This window comes from Thunnus albacares, chromosome 4 (genome assembly GCF_914725855.1).
Source record: "Thunnus albacares chromosome 4, fThuAlb1.1, whole genome shotgun sequence".
Classification (NCBI taxonomy): domain Eukaryota; kingdom Metazoa; phylum Chordata; class Actinopteri; order Scombriformes; family Scombridae; genus Thunnus; species Thunnus albacares.
In genome coordinates this window covers 21,096,162-21,118,666 of record NC_058109.1, presented here as the reverse complement: position 1 = coordinate 21,118,666, position 22,505 = coordinate 21,096,162, and the positions used below count along the sequence as shown (strand labels likewise).

The 22,505-nt window shown below is 38.6% G+C and overlaps 2 protein-coding genes across 4 annotated transcripts; one reads left to right on the top strand and one right to left on the bottom strand.

The window, feature by feature from the left end:
- The first annotated feature begins 1,875 nt into the window (after positions 1-1,875).
- On the top strand, positions 1,876-5,686 carry arpc4 (actin related protein 2/3 complex, subunit 4). Its single transcript, XM_044348775.1, has 6 exons — positions 1,876-1,983; positions 3,759-3,877; positions 4,016-4,127; positions 4,233-4,328; positions 4,745-4,915; positions 5,117-5,686. Exons 1-6 carry the CDS (start codon positions 1,981-1,983, stop codon positions 5,120-5,122), a joined length of 507 nt encoding a protein of 168 aa, XP_044204710.1. The 5' UTR covers positions 1,876-1,980; the 3' UTR covers positions 5,123-5,686.
- A 66-nt stretch (positions 5,687-5,752) lies between these two features.
- On the bottom strand, positions 5,753-22,496 carry pfkfb4b (6-phosphofructo-2-kinase/fructose-2,6-biphosphatase 4b). 3 transcript variants are annotated; one of them, XM_044348774.1, is made up of 14 exons: positions 22,342-22,496; positions 12,004-12,120; positions 11,804-11,900; positions 10,691-10,757; positions 10,524-10,598; positions 10,376-10,432; positions 10,156-10,277; positions 9,858-10,065; positions 9,515-9,661; positions 9,316-9,420; positions 9,093-9,222; positions 8,873-8,935; positions 8,617-8,681; positions 5,753-6,803 (listed from the first exon to the last, which is right to left on the bottom strand). In XM_044348774.1, the coding sequence occupies exons 1-14, from the start codon at positions 22,382-22,384 to the stop codon at positions 6,744-6,746; spliced, it is 1,356 nt and encodes a 451-aa protein (XP_044204709.1). In that variant the 5' UTR covers positions 22,385-22,496; the 3' UTR covers positions 5,753-6,743. The 3 variants fall into 3 exon arrangements, with proteins under 3 accessions (XP_044204709.1, XP_044204707.1, XP_044204708.1); XM_044348772.1 differs by lacking the exon at positions 22,342-22,496 and adding an exon at positions 13,542-13,757; XM_044348773.1 differs by lacking the exons at positions 5,753-6,803; positions 22,342-22,496 and adding exons at positions 7,250-8,374; positions 13,542-13,757.
- Between the last annotated feature and the right edge of the window lie 9 nt (positions 22,497-22,505).

Sequence of the window (22,505 nt, the reverse complement as noted above, 5' to 3'; positions counted from 1 at the left end):
GATATCCACAGACTTAATTATAGTTGAAGCAACGTACTGTTGACATAAATCTGTTCTGGTCTGATAAGCCAAATTATATTATGTACCTGTGTAATAAATCTTGTAAATTTATTGATGTTGAAATGCGGAAATTACCCCTGTGTTTACATTGTTATCTACTGTAGATTTATGAGGAGTCATGCAAATGATCTCACATAATCTGTAAATGGGAAAAATTCAGATCATGTTGGGGGGCCAGATTTGGCTCACGAGCCACCATTTGCCCACAACTGCTTTAAGGTATATGGAGTTTGGTGACCTCAGCAAACTCAGACTGTTTAAACTCATTACCTTTTTCACTCTATTATTGTGAATAGTAAAATTTAAATTTCAGACACAGCAACAGTGCTTCTCTCCCAACTTCAGCGTCAAAAGAGGTCAAACCAACCAGAACAAATGAAAATGTGTGGGTTTGCGGAGGCTTGAAGGTCACAGATCCAGTCATCTTAACAGCCAAACATCCTGTTGTAAGACCTTTTTAACAGCAGACATTTTGGCTTGTCAATATTGTGTAGGAAAAACACAGGTGTTACTAATAACATTAATGATGACTTTGTCCTTTTCAAGTGTCCCAGAAAACCATCTATGACAGCACCAGGACCCTGCAACCAAAACAGCAAAACAAAATTCAGCCATCGCTATTTTTTTTTTTTTTAATTTACACCTGTGCTTTTCTGTCTGTGACATCAAAAGGTCACGATCATGAATCCCTAACTGCTACATAATATTTGAAAGGCCACTCGGAACGATGGATAATGGCCAAGATAAAAGTCTTTGGTTGACATGTTCTGAGAATTTGTAGACTTATTTCCTGACAAAAAAGCCAGGTGTAATCAATAACATTATAAATGGCTGCAGTTCCAGGGGCCTGCTATTGTGCATGCTGGCTCACTGGAATGACTTACTGGGACACATTATAACACAGCCAAGTGCTGTGGCCAAGATTTTTTTAGAAATAATGTCATTAGTGCAAATTCCCTCACCATAACCCCACCCATGATGTTCTTACAGGGAACCAACAAAACTGTACTGTTTTTGTTCATTTATATATCTTATGGGTTTTATCTCCTTACATTATGGTCAAAATGTAGTTTTAAAAAGGCCTTTCCACACAACTAGGCAGAGATTTAAAATGTTTACAGTTCAGCAAAGTCATTTGGACACGCACACCACCACCAAGCCCAGAATTATAAATGTAATAATAATAACCTTTATTTATATAGCAATTTTCAAAAACAAATTTACAAAGTGCTTCACAGACATAAAAAACAGAAAATACAGTGTAATTACAAATTAGTTCAATGCAATCAAGAAATAGAACGACTGAGTAAAAATCTTCAGAATAAATATGTGAATAAAGCATAAAACAAAAAGAAAGACTAAAATATATCTAGTCTAATGTAAAGTTGGCTCCCATCACAACATCAATTAAGCTGTTTCTTCTTCTTTCTTTCTTCTTCAGCTGTTCATAAGAGTTTTGACCAAAGACAAGACAGAAACTCAAACTTAAAATAGATAACCTTTGAACTAATATTTGAGCGAAAGAGCATACAGGACTGGTGTAACAAGTATATTACCTTGTATGGGAAACTTTTTATTTTCCTAGGATGGAGAAATCAGGACCCGCCCTACTCTGCCTCTGATTGGCTTGTGCTCGTTGCATTCATTAGTTGGGTTGGTCAGGTTTAGGTATGAGAAGTAGGATTGGTCAGGATTGGGGTAAGAATATCAGGGTAAGCCAATCGGAGGCAGAGTAGGGCGGGTCACGACTTCGCCATCCTAGGAAAAATATCGCTAACGGTTAACGTTATTGTGTTACTTCCATCATGCGAACAGCGACTGCCTGTCAGCTGCAGAGCGGCTTCCGGTGTCTGTTCCCGGAAAAAAGCTCTGACAAGAGTAGCTACTTCCGCCTTTAGCCGCCTCTCCTAACACAGAGAAATGGTAAGACAAATTATACAAGTTTGCTGATAAACTGACATAATTTAACACTTCCATACACTAGACTTTGCATATAGTAGGTTGTTACCGCTGCTCGACTAACACTGCATCCATATGTGAGGGCGCAGTTCGGCTTTTCCGCCGGTCGTATTTGAACAAGCTAAGCAGGTAACGGGCAGTTAGCTAACAGGCTAGCTGCTCGGCTTTCTAGTTAAAGAAAAAACAATTGAGATAATTCCATTGTAATAGTACGAACAGATGGTGACATAATGTTGTTATTATGACGTGTGAGGTTGGTCGTTTTACTGCTGTTAATGTTGTTGCTAAGTAACGTGTGCTAACTGCTGGCTGCTGCAGCTGTTACCAGCTGTGCTGAGCATGATGTAAGTTAGTGGAGCAGCTTGTTCACCTCTGCTTAAAAATCGTCTCACTGCTAAACCATCATTTTAATCAATAATAATAGCCTATTAATAATCATATAGATCAACGCTTTTTACAGTTCTACCAGTGTTTCCTGTCATTCTCATTAGCCAGTGGCTGTATTCTTATTAGCTCAGGTGTATAGCACTGGATTGGTGCAGTCAATATTTATGTTTGAGGGTTAAGAAAAGTACAGCATAAACGTTATACTGTCTGGTAGTATTTTTGTTTATATAAACACATAACCAAGCATTTTTGATTTGGTTATTGAAAAGTTATAACCAAGATATGTACTGAGTGTGACATTTTACAGTTAAAAAATAATGTAATGTATGGAGAGACATTTGCACCAAACATATGTTGGGCATTTCTGTGTTGGAAATTATTTATTCATTGCTCACTACTTCATCATGGTCATGGTGTTTTGTCAGTGAAAACACTGGGTCTTTAGGTTGTGTTAGCTCTGGGGAAATGATTAAGCAGTTGTGAATTTAAATCAGATTTTTCAAAATGCTGAATTAAAAAAAGAATAAAAATACACACAGAAAATACAAGTAGTGTAGTCACACATTGTTCACTTTGTGACTCCAATGTGATACAACCCGGTGCAATAGTGGAGTGTCAAAGTTATGGTAGTGCATTGCATCCACCAAACAAACAAAAGATAAAAGGTTCCTTATCTAGTGGTTATGACTTCCTTTCTCATAATTTACGAGTCCTTTTCTCGTAATTATGAGAACTGGTGTTACACGGTATTATGTGACCTGATCAGTGTGTTTTCCACCAAAACTATCCCAAGACTTTATATGCCTGCACAGTGTTGATATACTAATAATACCAATACCATCCATGTTACTCAGTGACATTATTGTCTCCCAGTCTCAAACCATGGAGGAAATAAAAGCAAATGAAATCAGGCACCACCTGTACTCTCAAATAGCAATAATTGATAACCACTTTTATCTTCTCTCATAATTTGGAGATATGTTTCTTGCTTGGCTTTTAGCGTTACAACATATAAGGTCATTTTAGTACATTTCCAAATTCCTAAAGTTTTCTGTGTGACATGTTTTGGACATGCCGACCCGAGTAATCTAAACATTATTTCAGACCGCAGTTTCTTGCCGTTATTGCTGGTTGTGTCATGAAGACACACCAGAAACAACCAGTTGCCTGCTCTAGGTTGAGACTCAACGCGGCTGAAGACCTGATTAAACACTGTTATCAGGAGAAGTGAAACTAGGCAAGAGTGTGTATTCAAAACTTGCTGATCTGCAGGACTTCTCACAAGTCAGCCTCAGTTGCACCTTTTTCATTAGGAATATCCTCATCTACTCTTCCTCACTTTCCTCCCTCAGACAGCAACTTTGCGTCCCTATCTCAATGCGGTGCGTGCCACTCTGCAGGCCGCCCTCTGTCTGGAGAACTTCTCCTCACAAGTGGTGGAGAGACACAACAAGCCTGAGGTGGAAGTCCGGTGAGTTTCAAGTTTAGTATCTTTTGCATTTGGCCAGAGACGTCCATAATCACAGAGGAATGGCAAACAAAGAAGACTGATTTGGATAACATTTTTATGACCCAACATTTAATTGTGTGTGTCTCTGTCCAATTTCAGGAGTAGTAAAGAGTTGCTCCTCCAGCCTGTGATCATCAGCCGCAACGACAAGGAGAAGGTTCTGATCGAGGGCTCCATCAACTCTGTCAGAGTCAGCATCGCTGTCAAGCAGGTCAGTCAGCAGTTACATGTTTAGACTTTGATTCAATATAGTAAATGGATGATTGATATGACTTTTATAACTGTATCTTGACAACTGTTTAATTTAAACAATCAGGCAGATGAGATCGAGAAGATTCTGTGCCATAAATTCATGCGTTTCATGATGATGAGAGCAGAGAACTTCTTCATCCTGAGGAGGAAACCAGTGGAGGTAAGCAGAAGTTGAAACTAGGTCAATCACATTTACAGGGTTTCCACACATATTTATTCAGTTATGAAAGCCAAAAATGACTTTATAAGCAATGAATTGTCCTGGAAAAAGCTTTGAAATATCATAGACATATAGTTGAAATTACAACTCTAGTTAGGGATGAGGTAAAGATGGCAGCAGTTGTAACACTCTGAATGCTCACAGTTGGTGAGTGGTTTACATTTCAACTTGCTTTTTCTGTTATCCACATACTGTAAGTTACAGAAAATATCCAGGAAACGTCCTGTAAAGTGATTTTTTTGAAACAATGAGAACCCTGATTTACATTAGTATCAGTTATTACCATTAAGAGTTTACAATATTTAGCTGAAACAAATACATGATGACAAGATTAACACTGCATCTTCATTTTGCAGGGCTACGACATCAGTTTTCTCATCACCAACTTCCACACCGAGCAGATGTACAAGCATAAACTGGTGGACTTTGTCATTCATTTCATGGAGGAAATTGACAAGGAGATAAGTGAAATGAAGCTGTCCGTTAACGCCAGGGCTCGTATTGTCGCTGAGGAGTTCCTTAAAAATGTGAGTTCATCAGTTTTTATAGATTCTCTTTATTTGCATAATTACTGTGATGTTATTTTTATACCAGAGTGACCACAATCATCTACTTTACTACTTATTGCTGAAACAGATTTTTTAATATTATTCACATTTGTAATATATTTTGCCTTTGTGTTTTCGATTGATTGAAGCTCAGACATTGTTTCTGTTTTACTTTTGCAGTTCTGAGAAGTAATATCCGGGGAATACATTCCTTTTGCAATCATGGCCGTCACAGTGGAGCATTCACATCACAGGGCAGAGAGTCAAACTATCATCAGCCGAAGAAGTTGAGAAACATAAGACGTACAGTAAAGATGTACCGACCAACAGGGTTTGACCCTTTATTCTTCAAATGCCCCTGTGCTCATAAATATTGATGTTTGTACATTATGAATATTTACACCAGATATTAATTTCTGCCTTTAAAACATTAGAAAGACGTCAGGGCAGGTCCTTAAAAAAGATATTTGTAATCAATATTAATGAGCACAGGGTAAAATGGATTTTTTTTTTCAGATAATTTAAATTGTTTTTTTAAATATATCTATCTATATATATATATATATTATATGCACATAAATTTCATCGCTATCTTTTGTTACGACCAAACTTAAACCACGAGGCCAATCAATTGGTGCACATGTTTTGTTTTATTACGTAAGTACACAGAGTAGACCTTATTGTAGATTTAAATAATTAAAGTAAATATACTTGCTGGCAGTGAAGATGAATAAAGCATTATCCTTTGTATTTTAGTGGTGTTTTTCTTATCCGTTGTGGTTTTGTTAAGTTGTGAATCACAGAAAGCAAACTCTCTTTCCCTCAAGCATTGAAGGTTTATTGAGGTTTGTACAGCTGAGGATGAACAAGGCATTTTGAATTATATATTCAGTACATTTATATACAATATCAAATGTATAATATTACAGAAATTGTACAGATTTCTCTCAAAAAATGATGTACTGTATAATACAAGTTGGTTTACACACAAAACTCACATCAGACAGACATGCTTGTACAGTTTGCACAGTACCTTATTTTTTACTCCAAATAGAAGCAGGTATGACAGCGAAAGACCACAAATTCTATACCAAAAATCCTTTTTGGTTCTACCATAATAATCACAGAGGACGGGCCTCATCTCCAGATTTCGGGTTTCAGAACATAAACTACATTTTAAAGAAAAGGTTCAATTGCATTTATGTCATTTCCATCCTTTGTGGTGTAAGAATCTGATCTTCACCTCTGGAGTGTTAAAGACTCATTTTAATCTTTGTTTACACAGAGTAAGTACACTGAACGGTCATCTTTTTTAATATACAGTATATAATGCAACAAACAGAAAAAACTCCTGTTAAAAAAAAAAACTTCATTTGTGTTTTCTGATGAGTTTCTTAAACAGTCACATATTTACAACTTTAATCAAGAACATCAGAAGTAGTTGCACTCTCCTCCTGTGTTATGATGCAATAAAAACACCTTCAGAAACACTGGAAGCATATGGCAGTGTACACAATGCACAATATACAGTAGATATTAAATATAATTAGGGATAAAGATGCTGAACATTAATGGAATGGTTTTATCGTAACAGTAAATCCACATATCAAAAATAACAGATGTATAAAAATGGATGACATTTAGTGAAAGTGCTTTACAGTGTGAGTCTGGGAAGATACTCGTTTCTCCACATCAGTGAAGAAGCTGCCACAGTGAGCAGTTGAAACAGCACCATACCCATAATGCTATTCAGAGGTCCAAACAGAGAATGGGACCAGGTCTCAGCTGGAACAGGAAGTGCAGGGGATTAGAAGTGAGCTGGGACTGTTTGCAGAGCGTCTTCGGTGGTGCGCCGCACGTTCACATTCTGAAACAGTGATGAGAGGAGAGGACTCAGTATTAAACCAGTATATTCCCACATCACTTATCTGACATTTATTTCTCATAAATAATCTCCTGATATTCATATTTTCATGAACAGTAACTAACGGTAAAATGAGCTATTTTTATTTAGTCTAATCAAAGCAGAATTCCTGCTCTCAGATACTTGTGTGTATAGAATAATAAAACTGGAGTATACGAATAGAGGTTGTGGGTTTAATAAACAAGTTTTAGTCATAAAACTGCTCTTTTAAAGGCAGATTGCTAAAGACATTTTAAAAAATGCCTTTAAGTATTTTACTATAGATTACTGTGTGACATGTAAATGTGTTCAGTTGACTGTCTTTATAGACACAGTCATTATGAGTGCAAAGAAGCTTTGTCAATAAAAAACATCACTGATGTTTTCATCAGAAAAAGTAACAGGAGGGGAAAAATGATTTATTTTTATTGTTTCACTTTTACAAGTAAATCTTGACAAACACAAAAAACATGAAAAATTGTTCATTTGATATAATACTTTAAGTCTGTATCTAGAAGTGTCAACAGCAACTGAGCTTTACATTCTTGGTGATGTTTCACCTTTCTTTGCCCTTAACACTCCCACATATACCATGACCTGGATGACTGAGAGTCTTCACAGACAGTTAAAGCCTGTGTGTTATTCAGCAGATAACTGATAGATTTAATAGTGAGCATCTCAATTCTAGTGATTAAAAATTAGCGCTGCAGAATACCCTTCACATTTAAACTGTAAACAAGTGTTGGTATAGAGACCAAGTTAAGCTCAACACAAAAATACTACTAGAATGAAAATGATGTATCATATGCAGGGATAAATGTATATTGAGGTTAAATGTGTTTTCGTTACTTATACACGTTTATATATTGTACAAATAAATGGCTTCATGGTAATATAAAACACAATCATGGTAACATTCATTATTTTAAAAAAATGCAGCACATTGAAGTCTTTATGCTAATTGAAGACATTGATATAATGTGCTGATACAACGGCAATACAATCATAGAAGTGCGAGTGCAAAAAAAAAAAAAATCATCATCAACAGGTGTTAGTGCAGTTATACATGAATCAGTGCAGAATATACAAATGCTCAAATACGCAAAACACGCACACACACACATACTTCTGTCACCTACGAGGACATTAATTTCCTGAACACTTGTTCTAACCTACATGCCTAACGCCAACCATAGCCCTGAACTAACAATTAAGTCCTCGTAATATGTAATATGAGTTTTATACTCCAACATGATAATACCAGAACACACACACACACACACACACACACACACACACGCACACACAGTTTATGGAGTTCCTACAAAGAAAAAACTGCATAAAGGACCTGAGATGAAAGAAAGAGCATTTCTGCTCCCACTGAGAAACAAAACTGAAATGAGAGGATCGCTGCTGACATGGTGGAGGTAGGAGTGTCTATGGTAAGAGATGTCACAGATGTCTCAGTTGATGTCAGGGATGGCCGGTGGAGACTGAACATGGCTTCCTCTGCCGTGTGAGAATTTTTATATTCTCTGTGCGATAAGAAGAAAAGGATGGGTTCAGCGCTGACTGCTAAGGCCTGCTTGAGGAGGGAGATCTACAATGTGCCCCCTCCGCAAATCATGAAACAAAGTCGCACACAGCTTTTTGTCATTCAGTATTTACTGACTGACTCGTAGGTCTCAGATGAGGTTGGATGGATTTAGCAGTGAGGTTAATCACTCATGAAGTGGATTCAAGTTGTCCACTTCTTTGTGTTGACTGGGATACCTACCTCTGGTCTGTCCCTGTGTGTGTTCACAGCGTCCACGCCTAAATAGATAGACTCCACTTTACATCCTGAATAACAGCAAACAAACAAGAATCATCACTAGTTAGACCCGCTGGAGGTAAATCAAGTTTATTTTGGTTATAATATTTGTTACAAGGTGAGACATTTACATTGCAAATAAGACCAAAACAAAATGTAACAGTCGACATACGCTAATATGTATATGCTTATATAAGCCTAGAAAAATGACAGTACTCACCATAAGCCAGGGGGGTCAACTTCAACGCAGTGTGCAAAGGACACTTAAGATAAGGCAACTCATCTGTGGAGGAAGAGAAAGAACATTTAATAACTTGCAATTCAGCCAAAGAAAAGCAAAACTTTGAAAACAATGATGCGTGTAACAAATTGGCAAAAAAAACCCAACCCTAAACAAAGTTACATTTTTGTCCATACTGACTGCTGTTAGACCTTCATACCTGCAGGCTTGTCTAGGAAATATGCAAGAAGACAACGCATCACGGCCTGGTGACAAATGACCAGAACATTCTCTTGTCTCTCCAACTCCATGATCACAGGCTCCAATCGCTGCACCAGGTCTTCATACGACTGAAAAGAGAGTAACAGACCCGTCAGCCACACAGTTTGAAGAGACACAAACAAATCCCATTCACGTCTTTAAGAGAACAAAAAGTCTCTAACCTCTCCTTTAGGGTAGCGGTAGCGGTACTTGTCTTGGTCTCTCAGTGCAAACTCCAGAGGGTAATGCTCCTGGATCTCTTCATACATCATTTCCTCACACACACCCTTTGTAAAGAGGAGGGTCATGTGTTTAGCTTCAATACATAAATGCTTAAAAATGCTGCAGCATTTTGCATTTGATGCACAGAAATCAACATACAGCATCTATTTCATTGAGCGATTTCCACTGTTCATATGGCACTCCCAGGCACTCCGCTGTCTGGATTGTTCTCTTCATCTGGCTGGTCCAAACCTTCAGATCTTTGATGTTCTGGTCCTGGATAAATTTCCTTAGACTCTTGGCAAACTAGGAGGGAAAAAGCAGTGAGAACAGTGATTTCTCTTTAACCTCTTAAACTCCACAAGGATGCCAGTGTCCTCGGCTGACATTACTCTCTTTCAGAAGCTGTAGCGAGTTTTAAAGCTAGAGTGAAGGCTATATTTAAACTTACAGATGACTAATTCTCTAATTATTCAGATTCACCACAGACACAAACACACACCTCTTTCCCCCTGGTGGACAAACCAGAGTCGCCTCCGATGCGTCCCTTGATGTTGAGATCGCTCTCACCGTGGCGACACAGGTAGATGGAGCGTGGAGTAATGTGGATGTTCATCAGGTAGTAGACGATTCGGCTTTGGATGTGGTCAAGGACGCGGTTCACCAGGTAACGACGGCCCACATCCATGATCTTTATGTAGGACAGATCCCTGCAGCAAGAATGTCAGATGAATAACAAACTTGTGTACAAACTTGCGTTGCTGGTTTAAACTGCTCCAAGTAATTCTGTGTATCCTAACCTGTCCAGAACCTCATCCAGAGGCTGGTAGGAGGATTCATAACACTTGATTCTCTTCATGAAGTCCTCAATGGCCTCCTCTGTGTTGCAGTGTATGTAGTCAGGGCTGCCCAGCTTTACTTGCTGCAAACAGGAAACATGAGCGAATGTGAACAGGAAAAAGAGGAAGACAGCTGTCTAGCTCTGATCGAAGTCTTTGTAATGCTGAACAGCCAACTTACCACAATGTTCTGTGCAATGACATCCGGGTCCTCACACACAGACTCCACAAAAAACACCTATATTGACAAAACAGTATAGAAAGCTTAGAATGACATCAAATCAATGTGACTGATTGAATTCAATAAAGTCCTGCCTGTGTTAACATACCTTGAAGCCATTTTGCTCAGCGAACTTGACGATGGTTCCTCTTCTTTCTCTTGTCGTATTTGTGGCGTCGAAGACCTGAAGCGGTATGAAGAAACCCCTTATGAAGCCCCGATATGCATGCATTCATGTTACGATGGAGAACTCAAGAGACCATGTAGAGAACTCACCGCCACCTGTCCTCCTTCGACACACAGGTACTGCCGAACATCGTTGAGTGCTGCCATTGCACATTGACTGTGGAAGAACAGCAGACACACAGCCAGTTTACCAATTAGCTACAACTTCTGCTGCATCTTCATTTGAGCAGTTTGTAAAAAGTCAAACCTATGTTTTGACACATCTGTTGTAGATATTTGTCCCATCATAAGTACACAAGAGTGAAAAATGAGACAACAATTAATGGTTTACATAAACTTCTGCATTATGAGTAATAATACTTTTTTTAAAGATGACGACATCTTGCACCCAACAACCTCAAGACAAAAAGAGGAAGCCTGGTAGGCTTTCTTTGATGACAGAAAATGAATCATCATTTTAAAATAATAAACTATTCGCAATGAAACCAATTGACAAAAAAAGAAACCCTATTATATGAGTCAATTTGAAGCACATTTGCCATTTTTGTCCCAATTTTAAGACGGGCCTATTTCCCCATTCCCATATTTCACCTGGTCTGGAGTTTGCTAAAATGATCTAAACCTCTTTTCTGGACATGAAAATGAAATAGAAAAGCCACTAAAATGTATTTTATGATCGTCCACTGCAATCAATAACAGTGTGTGCAGAGCTATGGGACTTACAATATGTATAAATTGAGCCAGAAAGTAGTTCTGATCTCTCTCACTCATGTTTTCTTTTCCACATAAGTAGTTAAGATTAAAAATGTTTTAAAAATACATTTTTTCTGTAATGGCTGACAGAATTACTTTTACAGAAACGTTGTCTGTTGTCATCAGAGCTATAGGTCTATTTGATACTGTGGTAGGACAACATTACAGCCTATGTTCACCTAAAATTTGACATTTTTAAATTATTTGTAAATTTGATTTTAATTACTAGATTGAATTTAGTCTTCGTGGCACTCTATGGAGCAAACAGTCTGACCTAACACCTCAGTGGGTGTTTGCTCTGATGAGCTCCTCCTCTCTACTTGAAGGGGAACTTATCAGCGGGTGGGGTCTTTCATTAGACTGAAAACCTGCAGACTACTGTTGGCTCGGGTTGCTCATGGTTTGTCGACGCTGCATGATGTAGGCTGACAGCTGGGGGAAATCACTTACCGTCTGATTTTTAAGCCCTCTTCGTTATCTGGACGGAAAAACTCGAAGGACTTGTATATCTTCAAACACTCCCTTCGGTACTGCCCAACATTGAACTCTGTTTTGGAAGAAAATGTCATATTTTTAAAAGGCGGAGTACAGCCAGTTTCTACTGTAAAGTAAATATCTGAGATTATATTCTAGGGGAGTGTAGCTGGTACCTTTGGTTGGCACACCTATCCAGTTTAAGTAGCGAGTCAGCTTCTTTGAAATGTATGTTTTCCCTCGAGCTGGAAGTCCAACAGTCACAATGAGTGTCGGGCAGTTGGTCATACATACTGTGAGAGACATAGAGAGAGAAAGAAACACACACTTTTAATGGATTTAACTCACTTCTCACACAGTTCATTTGCAGAGCACGGCTTGTCAACATTGTTCTATTCAGCAAGAATTTAATTAGTCTTGAAGGTTGCCCATAATTAAACCAGACAGTGAGAACACTTGTTGGAGAGATTTCAGTTCAGTGACACACAATACCACAGAAAATCCCTGCCAGAGAGCAGAGACATTGGTGCTGACTGAACAAAAACAGCCAAATGCTTTTAAAGATTTAAAAATGTCTTATTTGCAATTTAAATATACTGTGTGTCCTATCAGGACTTGAGACAAGCCTTTTATTCAAACAGAAGGAGAGCCAGGACAGATGAAGAAATGGCAAATTAACAAACAACTGAAAATAAAGATGGAGATGAGTAGCTATAGACAGCAGAACATGAGGTCAGTAAAGCTTTCTGATCAAGTAAATCACATTTTTCTACAAGCATAAAGCTCTTTCTGGATGTACTGTCACAGATAAAAACTATTATATCTTGCAGCCAACACAACATAGATATAATATCCTTATTATATATTGAAAACTATTGACTTCACTAAACAAGCGGCACTCTTTTTCCTGTACAAAAAGAAAAACACACTGTTACAACCATGCACACTTCTCCAGATAACCCTGCAGGACAGCAGTGAGAGTATCAACACACTCATGTTCACTAACACTCATATAGATGCAACGGACGATTGATCCTGCATTGTGTCTGCAGAAGCTGCTTAACTGATTGTACTGGATACTAGGCACAGTAATGGTTGAGATGAAGTTGGAGAAGGTACATTGTTTTGTGCCAGATGCAGGACTGAACCAGTTTCAGCTTGTTTTAAAAGGAAAACAGCTCTGAAGGAGGCCGAGCTTGACTCAGCAAAAACAAGCCGACCTGCAGAGAGTGAGCAGACTGAAAGAAACTGGCTGAAATTAAAAAAAAAAAAAAAAAAAAAAACAACAACTGCTGACTTTCACATACATCCAGACTAACAGGGCTAAGGCATGTTGGCTGTTAGAGGTGGTACTGGGAATACTGGCGCATCCCGGTCATGTGTGTGTCATGAGGCCAAATTTAATTAAGAGAGGTTGCAATTATTTCCCCCGAGCGCTTTTCAAATTCACCCGCACGCACGTGATTTTAGGGTAAAAATGAACCAAACAGGGTGAACATGATGCAACATTACCACGAATATTCGGCACTTTATCAGTGCGCAATATCTCAGCAGTGCGTAAAAATGTCAGACAGCGAAAAATGTTTTAAGTTCGGGAAAAGAGTGCAAAATAAAAACGATGAAAAAAGGAAAAGGAAAAAAGGATAGATTACTAAATGCCCCACATCCCCACAGTCGCATCCTCTGCGGCACTTGCCGGCCAGCGGCATCTCACCCCGTCTCTGCGCTATGTGCCCGTTCTTGCAGGGCATCCAGATCTTCCTGAGCGGGTTCTGGGTAAGCTCCCGCGGGGAAGTCTCCACCACAAACTCCTCGTTGTCTAACATCCTAGGTGTCCGGTCCGTGAAGTTACCCTCCTAACGTGAAACTGTGACGGTGGGCTCAAGCCCAGGCAATGTGATGCAGCAGGCTGCGGGGGGGGAAGGTGGGGGATGTCTCATATCAACTGAGAGACAGCAGGTTCTCATTACCGTAACGACTGGAGACTGAGCGCAGCACAGAATGAGGGAGCAAAACAAAAAGACCAGTGCTGTTACCAAGAATGTAACTTTACTAATCTGTCATTTTATCAATTTATCATTTTCATTAACTCGCTAAAAACATTTTTACTGTGAAATTTAAGACTTTTATTTTAAGAATGTACAAACAAAGAAAATAATGTTCATTTAAGCAAGGAACAATCACAATAACAATAGCCACACCAGACAATGATAGATTAAAAAATGGTGACAGACTTCTTCAGATATACATTATCTTTACATTCATAATAAGTGATAATATTTTGATAATATTAAACACACGTGTTGTTTTGCACAGTATATAATACTATATGAGCAGAACAGATGAGTCATACTTTCTTGCTCAGTCTCACAGGAAGTACATTTGCTAAATGCATGATACTATTACGTTATCCCAGACACGTAACGCAGGCTTGTTTCCTATTCAATTTCTCTTTATAATGTCTGAAAAAATAATCTTAAATTAAGGTCTAATTACTAGCTTTTTCCCAGAACTCAAACATATGATGGAAATATCACCCCATTCACAAATAAAGGATACTTGTGTTCATATGTTTGGAATATAGGTAATAGAAGGAGGGTTTGTTTTTATTATCTTTCTATTATACATTTTGTTGTGTTTTTGTCTCATGAAATCTCAAATGTTTTCACAATTCATTTTCAGGAAAAGCTGTTGAAACATTACCGTAATGACGGTAAGTTACTGTACGTTAGTGAGTCAAGAGAAGCTGGTAGAAAGCATATGTTAATAGAAAAACAAGCGTTCAGCTGTTCACATGCGCCACACATGGGCAGTGAATGCAGCTATGAACTGAGCCAATCAGAGAACAGACGGAGAGGCCCGGCAGCCAATGGGAGAGCCTGGCCGGGGATGAGGAGGGCGTGCAGACTGATACGAGCTCAGAAAAACACCAGCGTGAAAACTAACGGAGCTTCACGTTTTACAGGAACATTGACTGTACACGACCATGACCTGTACACGACCCAGTCACGGGCTGCACGGTGTCAAGGCCACACATCCGTCTTGTGCAAAAGTCATCAACAACTCTAATATCAGATACACACACAGTGCAGAAAGTCCCGTCCCGTGAGTGTAAATATGAGGTCAACAGAGGACATCCATCAGCTTTTACACTTGAAAAAAAGGTTTTAATGGTTTAAATTTGTGTAATATATCACATGTATGATCATAGTGAACTATTATTATTATTATTACTAATTATTATTATTATTACAGAAAAGTTACATGAGAAAACAGTTAAATATATTTTACAAGTTTAAAAAATGTATATTTTTAATCATTGGTTAATCTGCTGGTTATTTTTCTCATTATTGATTAATTGTTTGGACTATATGATAGATAAATTAATAAAATGTGTATTACTATTTTGATTTTGTCATTATTCAAGCAAACCCCTCAGACAGTCTGGTTTCAGCTTATCTGTTTTTTATCATTGTAAACTGACTATCTTCAGGTTTTGGACTGTTAGGACAAAACAAACAGTTTAAAGATGTCGCCTTGATTGCTGAGAAATTATAATGGACATATTTCACAATTTCCTGTCATTTTATAAACATAAAAATACAATAACTTGAGAAAATAGCCCCCATATTAATTGATAATGAAAAATAATTTGCCCTAAAAGTGTCAGAAAATACCCACTGCAAGCTCTCACAGTTCAAGGCAGTGTTTTCAAATTGATTATTTTGTCTGATCAACAGTCTAAAACTCAAAAGGTATTCAATTTACAGTGTATTAAAAACACAGAAAAGCAGCAGAACCTCATATCTGAAAAGCTTCAACCAGTAAATGTTTGGCATTATTGCTTGACAGATGACTAAAATAGATATTAAACAATTACATAAACAACAGATGAAAAATTATGAAGGAGACTGAAAATCCTGCATGAGACAAGAAAGGAGAAGTACAGCACAACATAAAGCTCACCAAACACAAATGTCTTTCAAGTGATGACTGAATCTGAAAGCCTGCATTGTACTGAGGTTAATGTAGTGTCAAAGTTATAACACCAGATGGCATTGTGCACTCACTTTTAAAGTCCACAAACAATACCATTAAAATAAAATATGAATCTTACTGAGGAAAATGACTCCATACAGTCTGATAACTGTTATCAATTCAGCATCCATTGTGACTAGGGCTGCAACTAACAAGTACTTTCATTACCGATTAAACTGATGATTACTTTTCTTTGTTAATTGATTAATTGTTCAGTCTATAAAATGTCAGAAAATATAGAAATACACGCCCTTTATAATTTACCAGTGTCCAAGGCGACATGTCCAAATGTCTTTTCTGACCAGCAGTCTTAAACTCTGTGGTATTACTATCATACATGACAAAGAAAAGCAGCAGATTCTCACATTTAAGGAGATGAAACCAAAGAATATTTGGGTGTTTGCTTTAAAAGTGACTGAAACGATTAATCAATTATCAAAATATTTGCCGTCGACTAATCAATTAATGCACTGATTGTTGCAGCTCTTATTGTGACCGTAAACAGAATCAGAGGTCAGAGGGCATGGCTGTCCCAGAGCAGTCAGCATGTCAGCAGGACTTATCCCATCAGCAAGACACCTCACCTCACAGCTTCCACCAGTAATCCCATTAACACACATTTTCTAAACCTTCAACACAAACAAAAGCAAGTTTAAGTACAATACAGAACTTCAAGTTGATAAACGTTATTGTTTAACCACTAATTTATCAGCTGATTGGCACACAGTTAAAGGATGTTGCAGTGAAAGCCCACATGACAAATATAAATATAAACATGCAAAAATATCCAGCAATAAGCATTAAAGTTGCAATAAACGACATTCAGCCTTACTAGATGTCAACAAACAATAGTTTGCTATGTAAAGATGTAGTGGAGTAATGGCGTCCTGGGCAGACAATAAAGTCACACTCCCTCTGTGTGTTTTGTAATCTGAGCCTCTCTGTTCTTTGTTTTGATAGCAGCACTGGCTGCGCGTGCATGTTAGTGCATGTGAGTCCCTCTGTGTCACAAACTTCCTGAAATTACAGCCAAACAGTACACTAAAATATGTTTCTGAAAGCATTTGAGGAAAGAAATAGTCGATGCAGTAACAGAATCTTGATCCATATTTGATCAGATCTGCCTAGTTTGACAGTTTGATCTGAGTTTTGTGAGCTATCTGTCCAGGGACTGCTTTCTTTTTTTTTTCTTTTCCAACTTTATTGGTTAAACAATGCACACATTTGTTTTGGTCTGATATGCTGGTGCTAGTGCGAAATCTAGTGGGGCTGACTGTCTTTAATATAACAACAATAATAATAATAATAATATTATAATAACATGTCTATAATCTCAACCTGCTTTAATACATTACCTGATAATGAAATGATTAAGATGTGAGTATGAAAAGAAAGTAGTGAATAAATATGTCAATTAGTATTCTGAATGTTCTCAAACGTGAATATTTCCTGGTTTCTTTAGTCTTCTATGACATCACCTTGGGCTTTGGGAGACAGTAATCAACATTTTTCACCATTTTCTGACATCTTATAGACCAAACAACTAATCCATTAATCAAGAAAATAATCGACAGATTAATTGATAATGAAAATAACCGTTAGTTGCGACCTTTTATCCCACATACTCATCTACATTAGACAGTTTATAATCCTGCTTCTACCCAACATGACAAACTAGATTCCTTCAGCCATAATTAAATATTTAGGTGAGTCATGTAGTGTTAAACAGCAGCAATTATCAACCTCCTGTCATATTCCTGCTGGTAAGCTTCGGGTTGTGTTCACTTCCTCTCTGTCCAGTTTGTCGATGCAACTGTGATGCTTTTGGCAACTTCCAAATCAAAACATTTACCCAATTATTAAAGTTATGTATTATGATCCACCTTAGTAGCCTGAAGTGTGATTTCCAGCAGGTTAATTCAGCGTTTTACATGTATAACATATGCCTCTTGCATGTTACATTAAAGGTATAATATGTAATTATTCCACATTAAAATGTCTAAAAACAACTAGACCTATGTTATATATTTTGTTGAGTTGTGTACTTACATTATCCCAAATGTTTCCAACAATTTTCAAACCCAGAGAAATCTGTAATTTAATTAAAGTAACGGACCGTTTCATTTGGTCGCATGTCAATGGTGTCATACCTCCTCTACCAAAGAGTAAACATGCACAAAATGCATATGGCGGCGCTGTGTTTGTCCGCTACAATGGCGTCTACCAAAGAGTAACTTACACACATACAAGATAATACATCAGCGTTGTGGTTGTTCCACAGAAACTGTTATAAATTGACTTTTATTTAGTTTTAAACCACATTTTCATGATAAATTTAGGTTGCTTTTAACTATATCTTTTAGCTGGAAGAAGGATTTTAGTCATTGGACGTCTGGATCTTACGTTATCAGAGAAACAAACTGGGCAAACGTTAGCAGCAGCTCAGCTAACAGCCTGTACCGGACGTCCAGTGGTCGCCAAACATTGTTGGAGAAATATTGATTTTTTTAGGTGAAACAGCTTTAATTAGTATTTTAAACGATTTTAATCTGCGTGTACATTTGTTTTTGGAGAGGAAGAGACCTCTCTGGATAATGCAGTTCCCGGGAAAAACCGGTTGAATGTCTGGATCTAAAATTATAAGAGAAATAAACCGAACAAGTGTTAGCAGCAGCTCGGCTAACAGCCGTCGTACATTGTCAGAGAAACACTGATTTTTTTAGGTGAAAGTGTGTGACTGTTAAATGGAAACCTGTAAATAATAATGTATAGCTGACCTGAGATAGATTTTATTACTAATTATAATTATATTGACATTCAGAGTGATTATCTATGTGAACTGATTCATCTGTATCAATAGTGTGTTTGTGTAATCTGTAATATAGTGAGTTTTTGATCCTGGTCAAGGTTAGACCATTGGCCCTGTAATTTGTTATTTAATGGTTATTAAGCTTCGTCACAGAAATCATTTATTAGTATTGTGAGTTTCCTTTGAATATGATTTTATTTATATTAAATAGTTTTACTGAGACCGGGCTTATATCCCCCAGATCCCGAAGTGCTTGTAAGCAATAAACAGACATCATTGAGTCGACATCGGAGCTGTCTGGGTGTCTTCGTTGGAGTCAACTGACGTTACTAACTGTCAGCCGTTAGTCCACCATCATCATCACAACACAACGCAGAGACTGTAGGCTGTCATTATTATCAGCCATATAAAACAAACTTAATGGGGGCATTATAAACTGTGAGGCTAATATAGTCCCCCGTTACACATGCAGTGTTAATACTATCTTGCCAAGCTCCTGTACTAAGTTTACAATATTAACTGACCTAAAAGCTGCATTGCTATGTGGACAATCTGTCATTAGTATTTGACTGATATGTGCATTAAAATGTAACATGTTCCACTCTTCTGAGAAGATTTTCCACAAGATTTTGGAAGCTGACTGCAGGGATTTACTCCCATTCAGCCACAAGAGCATCGCTGAGGTTAGATGCTAATGTTGGAAAATCAGATTCATCCCAAGATGGACGTTGTCTCACCAAAAAGTTTAAGGAAGGCCTTCTCCTGTCCATTGTCTTAAAAATATCATTGTATGCTGTAGCATTCATAGTTACATTAACTGGAACTGAGGAGCTTGCCCCAAACCATGAAAAAACAGCCCCAGACTAAAAGTATGTGGACAGGATTTAAGCAGAAATTCAAAGTCTGTGCAAAAAATTACAAAAAAAATGTGCAATAAAACACTGTCCACTTACTCTTGGCCATATAGTGTACTATCAAACCCTTAAAACCATCAGTGGTCTATCCTCTGTTTTAGCATGTTGATTTGCTCCTATTGTGCTACATGCAACAGAGGTTAACACAACAGCTGCTATGTCTAAGTCCAGGAAGAAAATGTCCCCATTGCACAGAAACGCTGCTACATTTGCAAGCATAATGACACAAAATTCACACCAACATCCTGAATGCCCCCAAATGCAAAACATGAGCTAGATCAGCGGACAGAGCAGGTGCACAGTTACTGCATAGGCATCACACACACACACACACACACACACACACACACACACACACACGCACACACACGCACGTTGTCCTACATCACTTTTTGTCCCCAAAAGTAGCCTATGACAGACCGACATGCATACACACACACAGGTTTGCACAGCTATCCTTGTTAGGACACTACTTTGACTTCCATTCATTTTGGACAGCCTAACCCAAACCCTTACCATAACCCTAACCAGGATCTCAGAAATGATGTTTTGCCACATTAGGACCAGGCTTTCGTCCCCATAGGGACTATTGGTCCCAACAAGGTCAGTGTTTATACCAGAAACAGTCCCCAAAAGGTAACAAAAACAAGCGCATGCACACGCGCACACACACAGACTACAGCTCTGCCTGGAGCCTTTAATGAGATTCTGAGTGAGCGGGTGAACTTTCCCCCAGATAGAGCGCAGACACAGAGAGGGAGGGAGCAAAGGAGGAGCAGCGAGAGAGAGGGAGAGCAAGGATGAGAGGGAGTGATTTATTGTGATTATTCAGAGTAGGAATTTGACGAGAGATAAAACCGGAAAAAAAAAATTGTACTATTCAGTATAATAGAAAGCTGGAAAGAAAAGGTGAGAGAAAGCAAATTTACTGCAGCTGGCAGCCTCTCAGGCGTGGAGATGAATATCCTGCGGGGTATAAAACCACTGTGTTGGGTCTGCTGCATCCACTCAAGCATATTCCTCTCCCTCTGCAGTAATAAACACATATGGGCTACAATATGTGGACACTCTTGAGACAAAGCTAGCTCAATGCTTTTTACAATCAGCCTCTTTGTAGCATCACATTTTCATTACTGTGTACAGCAGGGGCAGCTTAATATACACATCAACCGTTAACACCCTACTGAATAGCTAAAATACAACACAAATGTTTATATTTGGCTCTCTAGCCCCCTTAAAATAAACAAACCAGGCTCCACAGACTAACACTTTCTAACACGTTTTTCCTGTTTGTCTGCTTAGCCCCACCTCTCTCTTGTGTGTATGCACAGACAGAGCAGCACAGCCTGTTCATCCCTCATGCATCTGCCACAACAGCTTGGGCTGCACACATTTAAACCGCTGTGACCATATTCGTACAAGGAACAGCAGTAAGTCCCTCCCTTAGGATAGAAGATCTGTCAGAGACTGTCTGCATGGCATCTGTCAACATGACAGTACACTAACTAATGTTAAACAGGCCCTCCAGGCTACATGACTAATATAATTACATAATAACCTATTCTTATAATAACTGAGTCAACAGATTATATAGGCCATACATAGTATTAGCACAGGTCCAGATGCTATTTATATATTATTATTTATGTTTATATTTATATGCACATGACACTTTTGAGCTTCATTGACAAACCTCAACGAGAACAATATAATGGGCTACGCTTCACAGCTTGCAGAAGTAAAACACACAGACAGGTGTTCAGGCTGAAATGTTCAGAGTCATGATCAGGCTCTGACACAACGGAGCACCTGTTAGACCAGGATTTCGGACACTGCAATCTCTTCTTCCATCTGCCCCATGTCTGGGAAACCAAACCACCAATGCGGGTTGTGAAAAAGCCACAAGAAAAACAAATGACTTTGCATTAAGTGTTTAATGTGAGTGTAACCTATCTAAAAGCATCTTACACACATATTTTGTGGCTGAGAATATATCACTCTAACCCCATGTGAGACCCAGATGATAAAAGGTATTCAAGAGCAAGCAAGACTACAAAACTGTGTGAGCCATGAGAGGAGCTAAATCAATAGTGAGCCCTGAGGGACATCCAGGAGGTCTCTGGAAAAAGTTTCAGTAAAATGAGTGTGGAGCTTCATGGTCAGGGTCGATTATTAGTTTTCCTCTCCCATCTGCTCCACAATATGATCAGGCTGTGCTTTTTAATTGAATTCCTTCCCATATTGGCTCTTTACACAATCATAACTAACTCCAGAGATTTCTCAGACATTCTTGAGTATCCATGATCTTCATGTGCTGTTGTGGGTCTTTAAACATTTGTTTCTGTTTACATCCTCTGGCTGTCACTCTCATAACTCAGTCAGTCCACCAGCTAGCTGACTGGCTAACTTAGCTAACAGCAGCCAGGCTAAGCAGCAGCAGATATGGAGACGCTAGCTACACAAGCATCCTTAGCAAAGTGGCGAGCTGTTCCTTTGCTACGTGAAACCTGAAATATACATTATTTGTCAGAAATATCTCTGCGGTGTGTCGCAGTGTGTCCCGCCTGTCAGCTCTGGAGCATGCCTACGTGACACAGACTTGTTTACTTCATCCGCCTGCTGGCCCAGCTGCTCTGTGGCACTTCGGCTCCCTCACTGCATGCACACAATGTCGACTGAGTGTCCAAAAAAATCACATTAAAGAAAAATGCAGAAAGAGAAAAGTGAGAAGTCAGCAGGAGTTTGCACCCTACCTGCCCTGTCCCGCGTGTTTCTCGGGCAGCAGGAGCCCCTCATGGTCCAGGTTTAAAGCCTCTTCTTCCCAGCGTGGTGAGCAGTGTGAGCGCCTGCAGCAGCGCAGGAAGCAATGAATGAAGTGAGGGAACAGCGGCAGAGACGCGCGCTCATTATCTAGTCC

Bases quoted from the DNA above. Each gene is read 5' to 3' on its own strand.
- arpc4 (XM_044348775.1), top strand. The intron at 4,128-4,232 runs GTCAGTCAGCAG...TTAAACAATCAG, and splicing joins TCAGCATCGCTGTCAAGCAG to GCAGATGAGATCGAGAAGAT. The intron at 4,329-4,744 runs GTAAGCAGAAGT...TTCATTTTGCAG, and splicing joins TGAGGAGGAAACCAGTGGAG to GGCTACGACATCAGTTTTCT.
- pfkfb4b (XM_044348772.1), bottom strand. From the start codon at position 13,653: ATGTTAGACAACGAGGAGTTTGTGGTGGAGACTTCCCCGCGGGAGCTT. The intron at 10,758-11,803 runs GTAAGTGATTTC...GTTCTTCCACAG, and splicing joins GAGGGCTTAAAAATCAGACG to TCAATGTGCAATGGCAGCAC. The intron at 6,804-8,616 runs GTAGGTATCCCA...TCACTGTTTCAG, and splicing joins CACACAGGGACAGACCAGAG to AATGTGAACGTGCGGCGCAC.